This window comes from Musca domestica, unplaced genomic scaffold, assembly GCF_030504385.1.
Source record: "Musca domestica strain aabys unplaced genomic scaffold, Musca_domestica.polishedcontigs.V.1.1 29, whole genome shotgun sequence".
NCBI lineage: Eukaryota > Metazoa > Arthropoda > Insecta > Diptera > Muscidae > Musca > Musca domestica.
Window position 1 is genome coordinate 2,114,116 of NW_026712296.1, and position 23,214 is coordinate 2,137,329.

General features: G+C 35.6%; 1 protein-coding gene across 6 annotated transcripts in view; it reads left to right on the forward strand.

The window, feature by feature from the left end:
* LOC101888424 (NAD(+) hydrolase sarm1) overlaps nucleotides 1–23,214 on the forward strand; it is a 177,478-nt gene that overhangs the window by 99,197 nt on the left and 55,067 nt on the right. For all 6 annotated transcript variants that reach the window (XM_059124473.1, XM_059124474.1, XM_059124475.1 and 3 more), the window contains one exon: nucleotides 10,193–10,501. In XM_059124473.1, the coding sequence (XP_058980456.1) occupies nucleotides 10,193–10,501 (309 nt within the window). The remainder of the gene's footprint in view (nucleotides 1–10,192; nucleotides 10,502–23,214) is intronic.

Sequence of the window (23,214 nt, forward strand, 5' to 3'; positions counted from 1 at the left end):
GGAAAACATTTTCCTATTATTCTTTCCGAGAAAGCAAAAAAAAAACTTGTTATATATTAACACTTAGAAAGTCTGAAACTTTAGTACGATATATGAAGTTTTGATATTTTTTTTTTTGGCAAACAGAACGAGTTGTGCATTTTAGGTACTAAAAATGCCTAACACAAACTGTTGGAACGAATTGAAAATTTTAAGATGGACTTTTTGCTGACGAAGTAGCGGCCACTTGCTAGTCTCATATAAAACGATAATATTAACCCAGCTATTCCAAATCGCAGGATAATCTTTCTAGTAACCAATAACCGCCTCACCAAAATGCCTAATTTTTAAAAAAGTCTTAAATCCCATATGAAGTTAGTGGTAGACTATCGGAGGTGATCGAAACTTCGAATATGATAGTATTGCTATCAAAATAAAAATAAAGGTTAAATTGTGGAAGACGAAACTCATTCCTGACCAAACCTCATCGATTTTTTAACATTATTTTGCGAGATTTACTAACAAAAAAAATTGTATTTTTTATGAAAAATATTGAAGGATCCTCTGGATTTTCTAAAATTATTTTGATGGACGCCCTGATCAAAATCGTGGATATTTAAAAGACAAATTCTGTCCTCTGACCAAAATATTGCTTTTTTAGAAAATATTTCTAACTTTCCTGCGCAAAATTAATGCACTTTTGTACTTCTTCTGTTAAAAGTTTAGTACATGTTTTTAAGGACTTCCAGGATAATAATTGAATATTATACTCTGTAGGGTCGTTTTTTTAGATTTCCCCCTTACTAAGAATCGTCGTCCAAAAACTCCTTGCCGAAATATTGTTGATTTAATATTCAAATTATTTTTGTTTTTAATTTCTGGCAATTTTTGTGAATTTTAAGAATATTCCCTACCGTTATTTAAAAAAATACAAATCGCAAAATTGGATCATGCAGTCTACCTTGTTAATTTTTGTTAAATACTATCTGTAAAGATGACTATCAATGCTGTTGAATCATGGCTTTCCACTGAAATTCCGGTGAATATTTCTATCGCCATATAGGGTCTTTATAATGTGAGATTACATGCCATCTCCTCAGTCGTGGGGTAATCCGCACCATATAATTTTAAGACTAATTTGCATTTAGCTTTAATTTTATTTTCATTTTTATGTCGCTCATTAACCTTATAAAAAAATACAAAACAAAGCAAAGCAAAAAAGAAAAAATAATAACAAATCTAATGAGTCTATTAGCGTGTGTGGGCAATTCTCTGAATTTGCCTCTAGCAAAATATTTTGCAGTTGATTCTGATAGGGTACTGTTTGAATTACCACCATGTGTATAAATGGTTTAGGCGAGTTTTACTTTGACTGGAAAAAGGGGGTGAGGTATTTTCGAATATCATAGGGCTAGTTTACAATAGTTAGCTGGTTTATTAAAATACACAACCGTTGAAGAGAAAAAATTCTTTGTTACAGAATATTTCGAAAAATTGTTTTGTCGATCATCTCTATAAAGATTTTTCTCAATAACGAACTACCCCGATCCGAACTCATGAATATCTACGTTATAGAGAATCTTCGTTTTAGAGAGAGGCTAAAAGAGAGAGATAAACTGTGGTTTTTAATCCACAATATTTTTAAAATCATTTCTAGTCTCCCTCTTCCTAAAGCGAAGTTTCCCTATAACGTAGTTAGTCATCGGTCCCCAACGGCTACGTCATAGAGTGTTCGTCTGCATATAATTTGCTCAATAAGAAGTCCACAATTTGCCTAATCAAAGTGAACAATTATTGTAGTTTTACTTGAACTGAATGACCATACCTCGTTTTAAATTCTTAGAGATTTTAAAATTGAAAGTTGGTGTGGGTTGAAATCGATCGAATTTATTTCAATCATTTGTGGTAGCTTGTGACGATGTTATTACCTTTTCTACGTCTCTAGATTTATTTCACAATACTTGAAATTAAATTAAACAGTTTCAGAGAGATGTGCTTCAATTTTACTGGAATCAATGTTTGAGATACCAAACTTCACGAACGCTTTTTGACGTAATTTTGATATAAAAATTACCATTACCCAGGGACACTTTTGATCATTACCAAAGGGCTATACAGGGTGAGATAAAAAACTGCAACAAAGTCAAACGCCATAATTATTAAGTTTTTTTAATTTAATTGAATGAAAGCAAAAGTTCGAATTCGTCACCTTTGGCACGAATTATGACCTTCAAACGGCCGATGAAACAGTCACACGCTGCCCGAATGTTGTTCTGCGGTATTTGGCCCATTCCCGACGCTTGAGTTCTTGTGGCCAACCGAAGATTTACAAACTTCTGAACCGGAGAAAACCAAATTCGGCAGTTCACCACTTTCGGTCAAGCGAAGCAACTCTTTAGCTCTTTTGAGTCTATTTTCTTTCTGTTGCGATGTAAGTTCTTGGACTTTTTGGAATTTCAATGGCTTTACCCCGAGATCATTTTTCAATGTTTGCCAAATTGAAAATTTTGCGATATGTTCAGCTCACGAGCCATTTGTCGGCCACTGCGACGCGGATTTCGGTCAAGTCGCTTTTTTTACTTTTCGAACCATTTCTGCTGATGATTCTGTTTTCTTCCGTCGACTTCCTTGTCGTCGGGCTACGCCACCGGTTGGTACCTTACGGTAACGATCGATGGTACGAGACACAAAAGATTTATTCACATTAATGCTGGAGTGCTCTAGCAATAGCCAATTGTGGTTTTTAGCCAAATATAAAGAAATCACACTATCACGCTTGAATTTTGTTTGCTTTTTTACGCTTGTAAACAATATAATGAGCTGTCACTGGAATAATTTTAACAGCTGTCGGACGAGTGGCTTAGAAATGACAGCTGTCTAAAATTGGTTGCAAGTTTTTCATCTCACCCTGTATGTTAAGGCTACACATAAACACTATTTCTTCACCCAATACCAGATATTGTACAAAACCACCTCCATATCTCAATTCCAGATACTAACAGAGACCTCAATATCAAGTTTGAGGAATTTTTTCGTTACCTAAAAGTTCGAATTTCCAAAAACCCTTTGGTACATCGATCCTGCAATCCTTCAGTGATCCCCATTAAAAATTCTAGCTTATTAAGTTTGTCCGATACCAATTATTCAATTTTTAGTACTACTTAGTACTTTTCGTACCCTTTTACTACGAATTTCCAAAAACCCAGTCTTACCAGACGACTGTACCTCATGCAAAATTTCAAGATTTTAGATCAATTATTCAGTTATTTCACTACTCTTATATATATAGTTTATTGGAGCCTTTTTGAAGGTACCGATATCTTCGATTTTCACACATGATCTAGCATTAGGCCGCACTATTGAGATTTTGCCACATTTGGAAAAAAAAAAAACGAATATCGCAATTTACGTGATACGGAAGTTATTTCTGACCAACATGTTTTTGTGGGGTAAGTACCAGAAAGAGTACCCCAATATTTCCCATCTTTGCACCTGACCTAAGTCTTATCCAATTATTACGATGTGCCAAGTTTGAATTATATATCTGAGGGAAGTACGATAAGAAGTCGTTAAAAATTTCCCATCTTCGAACTCGATCTAAGTTTAGTAAAAATATTATGTTGGGACAAAAGAAGGTATCTACTTTGAGACAACCAGCCAGACAGGTCGACTCCAAATGCACTGAAACGAATTTCCTCCAAAAAGACTTTGGGCCTAAAACCGTGATGGGCACATTTTGGCCTATTAAATGATATATACCCTCCATAGCCATAGTCTAAACCCATATACCCCTAGTCATAATCTAAGGGTGTAATTATAAATTTATTTCGAACATTCGCTTTAGATCCGTTTAAGATTTGCTTGATCTAAAACAATTTACAGACATTTTTCTTTAAGTGCACCCTTCTTAGCCATTGTATCCAAATGGTGGAGCATTGCTTGTGCGATGAACCAAATTTGGCAAACAAATAATTTTTGCGGCTATGATTCAACAGCACTCCGATCTCTTACCAATAAAATGTGTGTAACCAAACACAGTCAAATGGTTTTTTGGCTACTTTTGTTTGGTGGCCAAAAATAGTTCAAAACATGGCCGTAAAAAAGCATTGTGAGAGAGAAAAAACTAATAATGACACCACATGTGGTTGGTTGGCTTGGTGAACGTTAACTATATCTGGAAATTTCTTCAAAACACGTGAATAATATGCACATTCATGGAATACATGTATATATGTGTGTTTGTGTGTAATGGTGTTTTATTATTTCATTTCCACCTTTTTTTTATTTTATTTTCGTTTTGGCCAACGACCTTTTAAAGGTTAAATATTAAGCTTCCTTTATATGGGGGTATAGTCAACATATTTTTTTTCCAGGTGATGGGAAAGTAATAGATTATGTTAAATACTGGTATTTCAAAAAAAAGTTAAGTTTATGATTAATGAATAAAAAAACATAAACTAAATACCAATTTTATTGAGTCATGGCATTTGATACATAGAGAAGACATTTTTTAACAACATTCAAAAATATTGACATTTTGTTGTTCTTCCATGGCATATGCAAGAATAATTCATATTTTTATGACCCGCTGACCATGACCTGGAAAATCCATCAAATGTTCTTTAAGGAGCTAAATCTAAACTTAAAAATTTGCCATTTCAATTTTAAATGTCAATAATTCTTATTAAAAGAATAGCATTAATATTATTTCTACAATTGCACGTCTCGTATTTCAAATCTGTATCTGCTGCCACCATAAATCATTTGCTATAGAAGAAAAAACGAATAACAACAACAACTTTAACACAATGACAAAGTGTGAGTACCGCTACAAAACGCCTTCTTTTGATTTATTAAGGACACCGGCTAAGACGTGTGGTGCGTGTTTCAAAACCGGGTAACAAAATTATGGCCATAACCACATATCGCATTGGTTTCCAATACTCAGAATAATAATAAATATCAATAAGGAAATCACTTTGAACGATGGCAATGTTGTAGAGACAGAGATAAATCAATTGCCTTCAACGATCGACCAGAAAACAGAACAGTGGGTGGGTGGTGGCTGCGCAATTTAAAGCGCAGTAAATACACAAATAAAAAATGGATGGAAATTAAAAAAAAAAAAAAACAAGTTATAAAGTATCAGTCGGTTTGGCCGAAAGATTCATACCCTCAACCAATATCCGATTATTTAAAAATATTTTGTCTTCTGTTATGATTATTCACCCTCTATGGAGTAGGTTCCGAAGGAATGGGTCAATATTGTCCATTTCGTATCGGACCTAAATAAATATGATATAAATATTGCGACGTGCCAGAAGAAGTTCGCCGATACATCCCATTTTCGCAGCAGATCTTGTGTTAGTAAAAATAATGAGTGAAATTTGAAGAGAACCGGATACTCATTTCGGGGAGGTACCAGAAGAAATTGTCCGATCTCCACCATCTTTATAACAGATATTGTTGATGGAAATATTGAGATGCAGCCCGTTTGAATGAAATCGGATGTTAATTTCGCGTTTTATGAGTTTCATGGATATTCAAAATTTTGACCCTTCGTGGGGAAGGTACCAGAAGGAGTGAACCGATATTTTTTTTATTGTTATTATTTTCACAGCAGATCTTGTGTTCGTAGAAATAATGGGATGTGTGAAATATAAAGAGAAACGGATACTTATTTCGGATTTTATAGTCGTTTTGATTATTTACCAGAAGGAATTGTTTGAGTGAAAGGTAACAGAAGGAATTTACGGATATATCCCATCTTCACACCAGACCTCGGATTAATAAAAATATTGTAATGTGTGTGACTTGAGGAAAATAGGACTCTTACATCACATTATATAAAAGCTATAATTATTCAAAATTTTGACTCTTTGTGGGAGAGGTACTTCATGGAGTGGACAGATATTGTCCATTTTCGCATCTGTCCTGGCACTAGTGAGATAAAAAAAACTGCAACAAAGTCGGACGCCATAATTTTTACATTTTTTTAATTTTATTACATGAAAGCAAAACATGTCGGAAATAGCATCAAATTTCAGAATAAGTTTAGATTTGTTCGAATTGGTCACCTTTGGTACGAAATATGGCCTTCAAACGGCCAAAGAAACCGTCACACGCTGCCCGAATGCTGCTCTGTGGTATTTTGGACCATTCCCGTTGAAGGACTTGCTTGAGGTGATCGACACTTTGGCATTTTTTAGTACCAACCTTACTTTTCAAAGTACTCCAGACACAATAGTCCAACGGATTTGTATCCGAAGATTTTGGTGGCCATTGTGCGCTGGAAATGAAGCGAGGAACCTCATTTTGTAATCATTCTTGGGTGGTACGTGCTGTGTCCTGTTGGAATGTCCAAGGTCTGCGGCCAAAATGTTTGCGTGCCCAAGGCTTTAATACACCCTCCAGAATATTTTCGCGATAATATTCGGCAGTTTATTCTGATGCCACGGTCGATTAATACGAACGGAGAGCGACCATCTGCTGTTATGGCGGCCCACACCATCACCATGGCCGGCGCTTGAGTTCTGGTGGCCAGCCGAAGGTGCACACTTTCAGCAGACCTCTTTAGCAAGTAAACACGATCATTTTGTTTGTTTACAAATTGCTGGACAACAAATTTTTTCTTATCGGAGACGGAGAAAACACGATTCGGCAGTTCACCACTTTCGGCCAAGCGAAGCAACGTTTTAGCTCTTTTGAGTCTATTTTCTTTCTGTGGCGGAGTAAGTTCTTGCACTTTTTGGAAATGGCTTTACCCCTAGCACATTTTTTAATATTTGCCGAATGGAATATTGCGACATGTTCAGCTCACGAGCCATTTTTTCGGCCACTGCGACTTGGCATTCGATCAAGTCGCTTCATTACTTTTCGAACCATTTCTGCTGATGTTGCTTTCTGTTCTTCCGTCCACTTCCTTGGCGTCGGGCTACGCCACCAGTATCTCGGTACTGGAGTACTCTAACGATAGCCACTTGTGGTTTTCCAGCCAAATATAAAGAAATCACAGTATCAGGCCTGAATTCCATCACGAATAACTTTTTTTCTGGAAAATTCTCACCAAAATGCTTTTGTACGCTTGTAAACAATATAATGAGCTGTCACTGGAATAATTTTAACAGCTATCGGACGAGTGGCTTAGAAATGACAGCAGTCTGAAGTAGGTTTCAGTTTTTTCATCTCACCCTGTAAAAGTTCGAATTTCTTGTAAATGCCCATAACAATATTTTTATCTGGATTTTCTAAAAACTATCACATATCTCATATATAGTGAAGGAATTAACCAATATAGTCCAAACCAATATATTTACGAAATGGACAATATTGGCCCATTAATTCGGAACCTACTGCATAGAGGATCAACAATTTGAATAATCATAACAGAAGTCAAAATATGTTTAAATAATTGATCATTGGGTGAAGGTGTACATTTGACTGCAAAATCGACTGATACTCTTTAATTTATTCCTTTAAAATTATCTGGAAATAACTCATTATTTTTATCATACTTGTAATGCAGAGGGTATGTAGTTGTCATTACTAGTAATATTGAAAATGGTACATTATGCTATCAAATTTTTGCTGGGTAGATATTTTCGAATGACATTTTTTGCACGTTTTTTTTTTTTGTCAGTGTAGAAAATGTTGAATGTTTCGCCAATTTGTTAATTAAATTCGCAATACTTACCTACCAACCAACCACACAATTGGGAAGACATTGACTTTATTGTTATTGTTGTTGGTGGTGTTATTGTTGCTGCTGTTATTGTTGCTGGCAGAATAACTATTGAACAATGGACGTGGGATTTCCTTTGACAATGTGATTTGCATTTTAATTTTTCTATTTTCTCTCAACCGTTTTCGATGGCAATTGTGTGTGTTTTCTTCTTCTACTTCTACTCCTCTTTGTTGTTGCTGCCTTTTTTGCATATTTTATTATGGGATTTGAGGTAGTATGTTTTGGTGTTTTTTTTTTTATTTTTTTGGAGGTGTTAATATTTTTCTTTCGGCCAATAAAATCGAATACAATTATGTGTTGTTCTATTTTTATATTTTTAGAACTTAAATTTACATCGATAACAATTGAGTTCTTAATGTGTCTTAATATGTCTATGTGTAACCTAATATGTAATTTATATAAATGGGGGTGTTATAAGTTTGATTGGACCAAAAATTATGTAACATCACGAAATATTGGTCCCCGACATTGGAAACTATATATGGATCTTTCTATCTCGCCGAGCTGAGTCGATTTAGCTATGTATGTCCGTCCGTCTCTCCATGTTAATCGTAATCACGCTACAGGTCACAATCGTGACCCGATCCTCACGAAATTGAAAATAAAAGTGGGGTTAGGGAATATAATCATACTTGTTTTGAGATGATCGCACGATAGTTAGGGGTTGAAATGGACCAAAAAACAGCAAAATTTCCTGATTTTGCTCTACAGACAATCGACAATAATACAAACATTGACTTTTTTGCGTCCAAATTCTCCTTTTCGTCGGTTTTGCCGACAGATGTGTACCCTCAGGCAATTTTCGATTATCTTAATATATTTTGATTTCTCTTATGGTTATTCAAGTTTTGGACCCTGTATGGAGTAAGTTCCAAAGTAATTGACCAATATTTATCATTTCGTATCGGACAGGCCAGGTATAGTCCAAGCCTGGACTACTTCCTTCACTTTATATGAAATATGTGATCATTTTTAGAAAATGTTAAAATGTGCGTGAGGAACCAGATGTAGTCGACCGAAGTATTCCATTTTCATACTTCATATAATAAGATAAAAATATTGGTATGGCTACGTGTAATTCAGTCGAACATTTATATCCAATTTTAGGCGAAATCATAAATACCAATTTCATCTCAGGTTACATGATGAGAGATATGCTTAGATATAGCAATCACTGACTCGACACGCAAGTTATGACAGATAAAAGTATTGAAAATTGTTTGCAGATATATATCATCTTCACAAGAGATTTTTGTTAGGAAAAATTTTTATAGTTGTGAAATATGTAGAGAGTTGGATGCTTATTTCGCTTTCTTTGGGCGTTTTGTTTTTCAATACATTGAGCCATATGTGGGGGAGGTACGAAAAGAAATGGTCCAGATCAACAGGTCTTGTGTTAATGGAAATATTGAGTATTTGTGGGAGTGGTACTTGAGGGGGGGGGGGGGGGGGGGTGTTGATATATCCCATCTTCTCCGTATATCTTGTGTTAGTAAAAATAATGTAATGTGTGAAATATGAATAGATCCAGGTGCATATTTCGGATTTTGTAATCGTTTCGGTAATTCAAAACTTTGATCCTTTGTGGGGATGTACCAGAAATAATGGTCCGACCTCTACCGTCTTTATAATAGATTTTATGTTGATGGAAACATTAAAAAATACCAAGTCTGAATGGAATCGGATGTTAATTTCATGTTTTATGAGCTTCAAGGATATTCAAGATTTTACCCTCTGTGGGGGAGGTACTGGATGGTGTGAACCGATATATTGCATCTCCACACCAGACTTTGGGTTAATACAAATATTGTGATGTGTGTGATTTGAAGGCAATCGGACTCTTACATCACATTTTATAAGAGTTATAATTATTCAAAATTTTAACCTTTTGTGGGGGAGATACTGCATGGAGTGGACGGATATTGTCCATTTTCGCCCATGACCTAGCACTGATTCAAATATTAGGATTTGCAAAGTTGGAGCAAAATCGGAATATACTTTCTCTTACTGTGCAGTAAATTATTATTTTTGAAAATTTCTACCTTTTGTGGTGAGGGAACAGAGGGAGGGGACCAATATTGTCCATCTCCGAACACGATCTAAAATTGATAATAATTTTACGATATACCAAGTTTGTTAAAATCGGATACTCCCTTCAAGAGTTATCGTGTGCACCAACCAGCCAGTCATCGCTAGATCTACTCCCAATGTCCTGAAACAGATTTCGTCCAAAGAGACCTTGGGTCTAAAACCGTTATTTCGATGAGACACATTTTGGCCGTATTAAATGATATATACACTCTCTTTATAGCTTTTGACAGACTAAGGGGATCATTGTCAGAATTCGCCCAATGGATGATCTAATAAATATACCTTGGTTCTATATTTTTATCTATTAAAATAAACATTGACAAAACTGCTCTGAATTGCAGCTATTTATAATCAACCATTTTGTTTTCTTTTTTTCAGATGTCAGATTTTTCGGATAGTTCACAGAGCGGTGTCATCAGTCCGGCCAGTTCGTTCATTGAAAATTTCCACAAGAAAAATGGCACAGTTCCCGGCGGAGCCTCATCGACATCGTCGTCGGTCACAACATCGCCAAGTATTAGCATACCCAGCACCATTGGAGGTACCACATCACCGTCCATCAATGGTGGGGGTGGTGGCAATCAAATAGCCATATCTGGTGGTGGTGGTGGCAGTACCAGTCGACAAATAAATGCCAGTTCCAGTAGTAGTGTTAAGGAAACATCATCCACATCGTCATCGCAACAGGTAAGCTTGAAGAACTTTAAAATTTTTATTATTTAAATTGAAATTATTTGCTTCACGAATATGTGAGGCACCTTAGTGTGTGAAAATTAATATTAACTGCCTGAAAGTATGCTATGATTTTGTATGGATTTATTTTAAATTAATATATTGTGGCTGTGGAATGTAGCAATAATACGTTCCACAGGTATGTAAACAGCAATTCTACAACGAACAACGAAATGAATTAATTTTGGTTTTAATTTTCTTAATTTCCCAATGAATCTAAAAAAACATTAAATTCAATAATAAAAAATTAATAAAAAGAAAATTATTAAATATGCGAGGAATGTTATTTTTCGACATTGTTTAATAAATAAATTGAGACCACCACTTTATGAGATTAAAAGTGAATAAATCAAAATTACAAATATTGCAAATTGAAATATATAAGATTAGAAGTATGTCGCAATCACTTGACAAATATAATGATATCCTCAGCCTTACGGCTAGAGAGGGTATATATCACTGGATACTGATAAAATGTGTCTCATAGAAATAACTAGGTTAGACCCATTGTCAAAATCCTTTTTACAAAATTGTAGCTAGATGTAGCCATGCCTGTGCGTCCATCTGTCTGTCTGGCTTGTATGCACGATAGCTCTCGAAGGGAATATTCGATGTAGCCAAAACTTGGCACATCGTTGCTAATTTCGTAATTGAAGTCAGAGCTAACCTATCTGGCGTCGAAAGATGCTGTTTCTCTAAATGAATTTATTTTATACAATTGTTACTCGTTGACTCCGGGGTGAAACTACCACCTCGATTCCGGCTGCAATAGTGGTTATTACAGAATTTTTTAGAAATGGAAAATGTATGGCAATTTTTTGGGCTCCTTTTTTTAAAAAAAATGAATCACTTAGAATGCGAACGAAGATCTCGGATTGTCAAATTTTTACCAAGTACAAAGAGTTGTTAAAAATATTTTTTCATCGACTTCATGACCAAGTCAAGTGAATTGTATAAAGAAATCCCTGGCCAGAATCACAGATTTTTATATCCTCCACCATAAATAACATAGAGGGTATATTACGTTCGTCATTCCGTTTGTTACTCATCGAAATAATAATTTTAGACATAACATAATATATATATATATATATTCTTGATCAGCGAAAAAAATTCTAAGACGATTTAGCCATGTCCGCCCATCCGTCCGTCTGTTTGTTATAATCACGCTGGAGTCAAAACAAATAAAGATATGAAGCTAAAATTTTGCAAAGATCAGTCTTTTGACTGCAGGCAGGTCAAGTTCGAAGACCAAACCAAATTTTTCAATGAAGTACTTTACCCCCTGCAAGAGAAATATAGACATTTCAGGGTAAAATAAAAAACTGCAACAAAGTCAAACGCCATATTTTTTACATTTTTTTTAAATTGTATTGAATGAAAGCAAAAAATGTCGGAAATAGCATCAAATTTTAAAATAAGTTTAGATTTATTCGAATTGGTCACCTTTAGCACGAATTATGGCCTTCAAGCGGCCAATGAAACCGCCACACGCTGCCCGAATGTTGCTCTGCGGTAATTTGGCCCATTACCGGCGAAGCGTTTGTTTGAGGTGATCGACACTTTGGAATTTTTTAGTGCCAACCATGCTTTCCAAAATACTCCAGACACAATAGTCCAACGAATTGGTGTCCGGAGATTTTGGTGGTCATTATGCGCTGAAAATGAAGCGAGGAACCTCATTTTGTAACCATTCATGGGTGGCGCGTGCTGAGTGTGATGGTGCTGAGTCCTGTTGGAATGTCCAAGGTCTGTGGCCAAAATGTTTGCGTGCCCAAGGCTTTAATACACCCTCCAGAATATTTTAGCGATAATATTCGGCATTTTATTCTGATGCCACGGTCGATTAATACGAGCGGAGAGCGACCATCGGCTGTTATGGCGGCCCACACCATCACCATGGCCGGTGCTTGAGTTCTGGTGGCCAACCGAAAGTGCATATTTTCAGCTAACCTCTGTGGCAAGTAAATACGATCATTTTGTTTGTTTACAAACTGCTGGACAAAGGATGTTTTCTCATCGGAGAAAACCAAATTCAGCAATTCACCAATTTCGGCCAAGCGAAGCAACTCCTTACCTCTTTTGAGTCCAGTTTCTATCAGTTGCGGTGTAAGTTCTTGCACTTTTTGGAATTTCAATGGCTTTACCCCGAGCTCATTTTTCAATATTGCGATACGTTTAGCTTACGAGCCATTTTTCAGCCACTGCGGCGCGGGTTTCGATCAAGTCGCTTCTTTACTTTTCGAACCATTTCTCCTGATTTTGCTGTTTTCTTCCGTCCACTTCCTTGACGTCGGGTCACGCTACCAGTATCACGGTATCGAGCGATGGTACGAGACACAAAAGATTTATTCACATTTAAATACTGGAGTGCTCTAACGATAGCCAAATATAAAGAAATCACACTATCACGCTTGAATTCCATGACGAATAACATTTTTTCTGGAGAATTCTCACCAAAATGCTTTTCTACGCTTGTAAACAATATAGTGAGCTGTCACTGGAATAATTTTAACAGCTGTCGGACGAGTGCCTTAGAAATGATAGCAGTCTGATTTTGGTTGCAGTTTTTTCATCACACCCTGTACACAACAAACTCTTTATTAACGTGTTTCAGAACTGTCTTCTGAATTTTTCTAATCTCACCTCTACTAATTCTATTGCCCTTCGAGATTTAATGACCCATGGCAAAATAATTTAAAGTCAATGGACTATTAAATAGTTTTTACTCAACAAATATAATTCGGTAGATAAGATTTAAATTTAAAGTAAAAAAAAAAAAACAAAACTTAAAAAAACAATTAATCAAAATGACATATTTGATCATAAATATTTTTTTGGAAAGTTCTTTTACTCCGATCCGATTTGGCATTCCTACTTGGCGGCGTTTTTTGGTCGACGATGGTGATAATAAAAAGCCAAACACGTTCCCAATAAAGCCAACAATTTACTGAGGGGTAATTTTACGATTAGCAAATAGTTTTAAAAATAATTATTACTCCAAAAGTTTGCAAGTCCGGCAAAAATTATAAAAGCGATAGGCTTTTGACACCTGTAAGATACAGTTAATAGCTAGAAATATATATGAGCAAATTTGGTGCGAGAGAATGAGGCCGAGATAGCAGAATTGTGAGCGACCGTCAAGTGTGACGTATGATCAATTTGTTGTTTCAAACGCGGACGATAACATTACTCATACGCGGTGGAACGTGACTGTTGATGTTTGTTGTTGTTTGTGTTCACCCTTTCTTGCTGGTTAATTAAATAGCTGGAAAAAAGAACAGTTAGTATTTAATTAAGACATTTTTCAAATATCTTTTTTTATTAGAGTTTTTTATTGTTGCTTAGTTTTCTTTTATATGTGGAGCATGATAAAGACAACTACCTCCGATGATGTGTCTCTAAGAATTTTATCTAAGGAATCTTTTTTATTTATTTGCGATTCAGTTTTGAAAGTCATGCCGCTCTGAGAACGGAAGTTATTAAAAGGGTTGGTTTTGGCGAAATTTGAAGTCAAATTGTAAATGAACTTGACAAACACACACCTTTATGGAATTAAATAAAATAATTAACATTTTTAAACATATAGTGACTTTTGAAAAAAATTTGTGAAAAAATGTAGTTTCGTAATGTAATAATGTCTATTTTAAATTATGATTGGCAAATGGTTAAGTGTTAGGCTGAAATCAGTGCATACCCTTAGCCAGGGACGTACCAAAAGAATAGGCCTAAATCCCAAGCTTACATTAGTCAGTTATAAAAAACTGGGGCATAATTATACCCTTAGCCATACGGCTAGAGAGGGTATATATCATTTGATACGGTCATCGAAATAACGGTTTAACGGTTTAGGTCTCTTTGGACGAAATCCGTTCCAGAACATTTGAAGTCAATCTAGCGGTGTCCGTCCTTCCGTCTGTCTGGCTGGCTGGCGCGCACTATAACTCTCGAAGGGAGCATCTGATTTATATAAAACATTGTACATCGTAATATAATTGTCAAACTTAGATCGAGTTCGGAGATGGGCAACATTGGTCCACTCCTTCTGGTACCTCAACCACAAAAAGTAAAAAAATTAAAAACAAAAAAAATGTCCCTTATATAACAAGAACGGATCATCCAAACTTGTTCAAACTTTGCAAATCACAATATTTGTATCGGTGCTATGTCAACTGGGAAAATGGACAATATCGACCCACTCAATCATGTACCTCCCACACATAGGGTCAAAATTTGAATAATTATAACTCTTATAAAATTCGAAATATACATCCGATTATACTAAATTATCACACATCCCAATATTTCTACTAACACAAGATCTGGTGTGAAGATGGAAAATATCAGTCCACTCCTCCTGGTACCTCCCCCACAAAGGATCAAAATTTTGAATAATTATATCTCTAATAATTTGCGAAATAAGCATCCGATTCTCTTCAAATTTCACCCATCACAATATTTTTTGCAACACATAATCAGGTGTGAAGATGTGATATATCGGTCCACTCCTTCTGGTACCTCCCTCAACGTTTTGAATATCCTTGAAGCTCATAAAACACGAAATTAATTCAGACTTGGTACATCTCAATATTTTTATCAACACAAGATATGGAAAAGATCTCACCATACGTTCTGTTACCTCCCACACAAACGGTAACAGTTTTGTAGAACCAAAAGGATCATAAAATCCGAAAGCATCCGATTCTCTTCGTATTTCACACACCCCATAGTTTCTACTAACACAAGATCTGCTATGAAGATGGGATATATCGGACCACTCCTTCTGGTACCTCCCCCCAAGGGGTAAAGATTTTGAACATCCATGAAGCTCAAAAAACGTGGAATTAACATACGATTACAATCGCACTTGATACTTCTCAATATTTTCATCAACGCAAAATCAGTTATAAAGATGGCAGAGATCCGGGCATTTCTTCTTCTGAGCCTGAGAATATTTTCCTTGATTGTTCCTGGACTTTTTTTTGTATAAGATGTATGTATGATTTTTTCTGAAATTGTTGAACTTTTGTGAGGCTCTTCGGACTTTTAAAAATTGTGACCATTTGAAGTCGACAAACATGACCAGTATTACTAGTTTTCGATCCTGACCTATGACTTGTCAAAACGAAATGTTAATGTTCTTATTGGTAAAATCTCCAAAATACTGAATCCATATATTAGATTTTCGCATTTGCTCTATATTAACATAGGCTAAAATATTATAGAAAAGTCGGATATATATTTTACATATTATTAAAATTTTTGTTATCTTTTATGGGGAAGATACTAGAAAGAGGTCTCGGTATAACAATGTGCCAAGATTGGGTACTACTTTCACTAAATATACGCCTTTTATAGCGAAATTTTTAAATTTTGTGGTAAAGGCTTCACAAAGGACTGGACCGATATTGTGCACCTCCGAGATCATTAAAAGACGAAAAAAATAACATAAAAATTGTATCCTCTTTTCGAGAGTTATACTACTAACCAGCAGGCCAATATAGATAGATTGACTCAACATGCCCTGAAATTATTTTCGTCCTAAGACAACGGTGGCATAAATCCGTTATTTCCACACTTGACAATTTAGTTTGAATTTGAAATTGAGATAAGATATCTTATACACAGGTTACATGTGACCTTCTCAATTAATACCGATCGAGATTTAAACAAATATTTTTCACATAAAACTCTATAATCTCGAAATGACGTCATGCGCCCTGAAATGCCTGCTGTAAACTTTGAGATTAGAAATAAAATTGATAGCACAAAAAAAAAGCAAAATATGAAAACATAATTGAAGTTTCTTATCATCAGTTCATGTAAAAGTTGGAAGAATTGAAATCTATTCAATCCGATATTTGCGTAGCAATAAATTATGTTAGGAAGGTGTAAGGTGTAGTCGATTATAAATTTTGGACGTTGAACTAACCAAAAAAACTTTTTTTGGGAAGGATTGCTTTTAAGGGAGGAAGAATCTGTTCGGTTGATAAATGTTGTGGGTTTGAAGCAATCATAACGAGGTCTTCCAGGTCCGTTGTTGGATCGGAATTGCCCATTTAAGTAAATAGTCTAACTCAAATTCAATATGCATATGGATCAAATCGTCTCAGATTTTATTTTAGTGGAGTGTGAATCAAACTCGCAATCGGGAGTGTTCAAAGGGTACGAGTTTTACACGAAGTTTACGCTGCGCTCTCACGTTATTCCTGTGGGTAAAATAATAGTAGAAGTGGGTCTTCTCCCCAAAAATGGTAAATACTCTGACATTTTTGATACATTTTGTATGGAAAATTTAGTTTGTTACGAGTTTCATCAACACCTCCACCCCCTTTATCATAAAGGGGTGTCAGAGCCTAGCCCTGATACCAAACTGCCAAGCTACCTATGTACTCACACCTTATGTAGGTCAGGATTCGAGTGCGGCTTTGGCATCCCTTTATGATATGTCACAAAATATGCCTTGCGAAGACTTCAAGATGTTTACGTGCCCAGACCTTTAGAATGCTCTTTCCACACATAATAGATCATAATAAATCCACTTATTCTAAAATACTTTAGAAAATTTATAATTATTTTATTTATGTATATTTTTCTTAATTTAAATTTTAACAATAGAAATTAACACATCACTATTTCGTCGAATTAATATTCATTAATATTTTTTGTTTAAATAAAACAAATTTTGTAAACCAATGACGCCATTATTGTTCCACACTTCAACTTTTACCACTGATTAGATAAGACGTTCTGTCAAACAAATCTATAAAAAAAATATCGCCCACAATTCCCAAAACCATGCTTTCATTTGCAAAAATTAAACAAAAACGCTTTCAAAATTGCCAGTGATGAGAAATTCAAATAATCATTTTGGGGTTTTCTTTTGTTTGCTCTTTTGATATTAGTTAGGCACGTGTCGGACTTAAATGTGGCAATTTTGAAAGAAAAAATCCCCAAAACATTGGTTCTTCCCGTTAATGAATTATTTCGGATAGTAGATAAAATATTTTTGGTGTATATCTTTTCCCACCGATATAGGCAGAAATGTATAGAAATTGACTTTTTCATATAAAGGGAAGAAAATTAAATATTTCGAAAGGGACCTCGGAAACCAGGGAGATTAATTCAGTAAAATTTAAGGTTTCCATTACCGTTGCTTTAAAACCTGTCGAAATATTACAATTGTTTACGAGAAATTTGTCCACATGTTACGAATGAGACGAGGATTTTTAATCCAGGCCTCCGAAGAACTCCCTCAAATTCGAATAAAGAGTGAATCTCTGTTACTTCATGGGAGTACAAAATATAAAACTCTTGAATAAGGGCGAACATGCTTTGCTGATTTTTGGAGAAAGGGGAAAGAAGGATCGAAAACGAGAAGATTCTACTCTTGCCGGGTACTATGTGTATTCTCTCAAACCATAGCAGCAAACAAAACAAAACTAAATACGTTGAAACACGTAACCTGTAACAACAAAGCGTATGATATTGTTGTTGCTTTTGTACACAAAATCCACGGGCCGTAGCTTCTATTGTTTTTCTCTTCTTTCGTTTTGTACACGATCATCCTCCTCTCCCACAATTTACAGTAAAGGGTGAGATGAAAAAACTGCAACCAACTTCGCACTGTTGTCATTTCTAAGCCACTCGTCCGACAGTTGTTAAAATTATTCCAGTGACAGCTCATTATATTGTTTACAAGCGTACAAAAGCATTTTGGTGAGAATTTTCCACCATGATGGAATTCAAGCGTGATAGTGTGATTTCCAGCATTAAAATATGAATAATTCTTTTGTGTCTCGTACCATCGCTCCGTACCGTGATACTGGTAGCGTAGCCCGACGTCAAGGAAGTGGACGGAAGAAAACTGCAACATCAGCAGAAATGGTTCGAAAAGTAAAGAAGCGACTTGATCGAAACCCTTCATCGCAGTGACCGAAAGTGGTGAACTGCCGAATTTCGGTTGGCCACCAGAACTCAAGTGCCAGCCATGGTGATGATGTGGGCCGCCATAACAGCCGATGCTCGCTCTCCGCTCGTATTAATCTACCGTGGCATCAGAATAAATGCCGAATATTATCGCGAAAATATTCTGGAGAGTGTATTAAAGCCTTGTCCACGCAATCATTTTGGTCGCAGAACTTGGACATTACAACAGGACTCAGCACGCGCCACCCAAGAAAGGTTACAAAATGAGGTTCCTCGCGTCATTTCCAGCGCACAATGGCCACCAAAATCTCCGGATACCAATCCGATGGACATTATGTCTGGAGTATTTTGGAAAGCAAGATTCGAACTAAAAAATACCAAAGTGTCGATCACCTCAAGCAAGCGCTTAACCGGGAATGGGCCGAAATACCGTTTGAAGGCGGTAATTCGTGCCAAAGGTGACCAATTCGAACAACAACATTCTGCATATAAATCGCGAAATTAACATCCGATTCCATTCAGGTTTGGCACATCTCAATATTTCCCTCAACACAAGATCTGTTATAAAGATGGTAGAGATCGGAACATTCCTTCTGGTACTTCCCCCACAAAGGGTCAATGTTTTGATTAACCAAAACGATCATAAAATCCGAAATAAGCATCCGGTTCCCTTCAAACTCTGCACATCCAAATATTTTTATTAACCCAAGGTCTGGTGTAAAAATTGGATATATCGGTCTACTCCTTCTGGTACCACCCCCACAAACGGTCAACAGTTTGAGCATCCATGAAGCTCATCCGATTCAATGCAGACTTGACACATCTCAATATTTCCATCAACAGAACATTTTTTATAAATATGGTAGAAATTGGACCGTTCCTTCCAGCACCTGCCCCACAAAGGGTCAAAGTTTTGAGTAAAAACCGAAATAAGCATTCGATTCCCTTCATATTTCACACATCCCATTATTACTACTAACACAAGATCTGCTGTAAAGATGGGATATATCGGCCCACTCCGTCTGGTACCTTTTGAATATCCATGAAGCTCATAAAACGCGAAATTAAGATCCGATTCCATTCAGACTTGACAGATCTTAATATTTTCATCAACATAAGTTTCGAATAACCAAAACGATACATTATTTCTACTAAAACAAGATCTGCTGTGAAAATGGGATATATCGATTCACCCCTTCTGGTACCACCCCCTACATAGGATTGAAGATATTGAAAAACCAAACACTCAAAGATAGCGAAATAAGCCTCCGAATCTCTTCAAATTTCACACACACAAACATTTTTGCTGACGCAAGATCTGTTGTGAAGATGATATATATCTGAAAACCCCTTCTGGTACCTAACGCACAAAGGGTCACAATGTTCAATATCTCTCTCAACCAGAAACCTGAGATGAATATGGAATTTATGATTTCGCATAAAATTGGAAATAAATGTTCGATTTTCTTGCAAATTTGTCCATACCAGTACTTTGATCTGTATTAGATGAAGTATGAAAATGGAATACTTGGGTCGACTATAGCTGGCACCTCACGCTCATTTTAACATTTTCTCAGAAATTATCACATGTTTCATACAAAGTGAAGAAAGTAACCAATGTAGTCCAAACTTGGCACATCGCAACATTTATACCATATTTATTTAGATGCGATACGAAATGGACAATATTGGCCCATTCCTTCGGAATCTACTCCATAGAGGGCTAACAATTTGAATTTATAGCACAAGTCAAAATATATTTAAATAGTTTATTAGAACATTGGCTTAGGGTATACATCGGTCGGCTAAACCGACTGATACTTTTGTTTAATTTTATTTTAAATTTTTTGGAATATTTTGAATTTATTGAAAATGAAATTTCGCAAAATTTTAGGAATACTGGCATATCAAAGCTTTTCGGAAATTAACGAAATATCTCAAAAATTTGTATAAAAGCCAGATCTAAAAGGGCTACAACGTTTGAATACGAAAGATTGGAGTTTTGTTTTTAACAAAATAAATAGGCTGTTAATTGTGGAACTAATTTTCCGTCTGCAACGCTTAAACCAAAAATTAAATTCTTCCCAACTCCAGATCTAGGAATTTTATAATTTACCTTTTCTACTGAACTGCCCTCGTATTTATAATATAACCCTCAGACAGCATGTTAGAACTCGATTATGGCCATAAGTGTTTGCCAGCAATGTGGATTTTTGCAAATGATAAGAATCTTTTTCTCTGTGGCGGATTTCATAGACTATTTGCATTCATAATTTTGATAATGAAGATGATGATGATGATCATCATCATCATCCTCGCCCTCATCCCTTGCTGTCGGAAATCACGACTGTGCTTTTTTTTTTCTTTAAAAATAAAATAATAATATTTTGTTTTTAAAATGCCGCAAATATTTTGCGCTAAAACTAAAGACGATGACTCATGGCGTATTTGCGACAAGCCACCCAATATAAATCAGAATGGATTGTAAAGAGTGTATATGTATGCATGTATGTGTGTGTTTGTTTGAGTTATTCTACATTTATGATTGAAAACAGGCGGGCAATAGAACGGACGCCATGGCATGGCAAACGACACTTGTGTCAACTTAAAATAAGTGACTCTCGGTTGTTCAAAGGTGGAGAAGCTGGCGGAGGTGGTGACATGCTGTGCCTGTTTTATTTTTAATTTTTTTTTGCAAATTCTATGAATTAATTCCGACAAAAAAAAGCCGGCCAACCTGCGTGGGTGAACTTAACACCTCGGCAGTGTTTGTGTTGTTGTTTTTTTTTTGTTTTTGAATATGGTGTCCATATTTCGCAACAAAAACCAAAATCCAATTTCACCGATAAGGAGGAGGAAAGATAATCGTTGCCGTTTTTAGGAAATGATTGACAAATTTTAATTTCTATTTTATTTTCTTGAAGTTGCTTATATTTTTCTGAAAACATAAAATTAAGTCATTCAACGTTGATTTCATTGTCAATTCTCGAGAACTAATAAAAAACCTGGTGTTTGTTAGTATTCATAGATTTTCATATTGACTACGCTGTTGATTACCTAGGATTTATTGGAAAACTACTTGGTAGGTTCCTAGATAACAGAACATGAGAAATAATGACATTTTTTTTCATTGGCTAGTTTAAATAAAAAATATGACGTAATATGTTCCTATGATCCTGGTATGTCATATTTACAGATATTGAACCAAATATTAAATTACAACCATGGCTCCATTGAAAATGTATCCAATTCGATAGGACAATATTTTTACAAAATTTGAAAATTCCTGAATTAGGTGTTTTGGAAAGTTTTTTTCAAACGCTTTCTATTATCACCAATTAACCAGTTAAAACAAGTCAAAAAGTATCAGTCGATTTTGCCGACAGATGTGCACCCTCAGCCAATGTTCGATTATTTAAAAATATTTTGACTTCTGTTTTGATTATTCAAACTTTTGACCCTCTATGCAGTAGATTCCGAAGGAGTAGGGCAATATTACCAATTTCACATCGGACCTAAATAAATATGACATAAATATTGCGACGTGCCAGGTTTGGATTATATTGATTACTTCCTTCACTTTATTTAAGAGATATGTGATAATTTTTGAAAATATAGTGGATCGAAGTATTTAATTTTCACACTTCAGCTATAAAATATTGGTATGGGAAAAATTACAATCATATCGATCCAATTTAATGCTAAATTATAAATTCCATATTCATATTCGTGGTTGATTGAAATATTTAGATACAAAAAGTTCTGAAGAATATGCATCCAACTCGCTTCAAATTTCACACAACCAAACATTTCTGCTAACACAAGATCTGTTGTGAAGATGATATATATCTAAGCACCCCTTCTGGTACCTCACCCACAAAGTGTCACAATTTTCAATACTTTTATTTGCCATAATTTGCGAAATAAGTCAGCGCAGCAGATCTTGTGTTTGCAAAAATGTTTGGATGCTTATTTTGCTCTCTTTAAGAGGTTTTGAACCCTATGCGGGGGAGGTACCAGAAGGAGTGAGCCGATATATCCCATCTTCATAACAGATCTTGTGTTAGTAGAAATAATGTGATGTTCGAAATTTGAAGACAACCGGACGCTTATTTCGATTTTATGATCGTTTTGGTTATTTAAAATGTTGACCCTTTGTGGGGGAGGTACCAGAAGGAATGGTCCGATCTCTACCATCTTCATAACAGATCTTGTATTAGTAGAAATAATGGGATGTGTAAAAAATGTGCAGAACCAGATACTTATTTCGGATTTTATGATCGTTTTGGTTATTCAAAATTTTGGCACTTTGTGAGGCAGGTACCAGTAAGAATTGTCCGATCCCTACCATCATTATAACTGATCTTGTGTAGCTGGAAATATTGAGATGTACCAAGTCTGAATGGAATCGGATGTTACTTTCGCGTTTTATGAGCTTCATGGATATTCAAAATGTTGACCCTTTGTGGGGGAGGTACCACAAGGAGTTGGACCGATATATTCCATCTTAACACCAGATCTTGGGTTTATAAAAATATTGGGATGTGTTTAATTTTAAGACATTTGGATTCTTACATCACATTTTATAAGAGTTGTAATTATTCAAAATGTTGACCCTTTGTGAGGGAGGTACTTGATGGAGTGAACCGATATTGCCCATTTTCGCACCTGAACTAGCACTGACGCAAATATTAGGATTTGCAAAGTTGGAGCGAAATCGCTTTATCGATTCTCTTTCT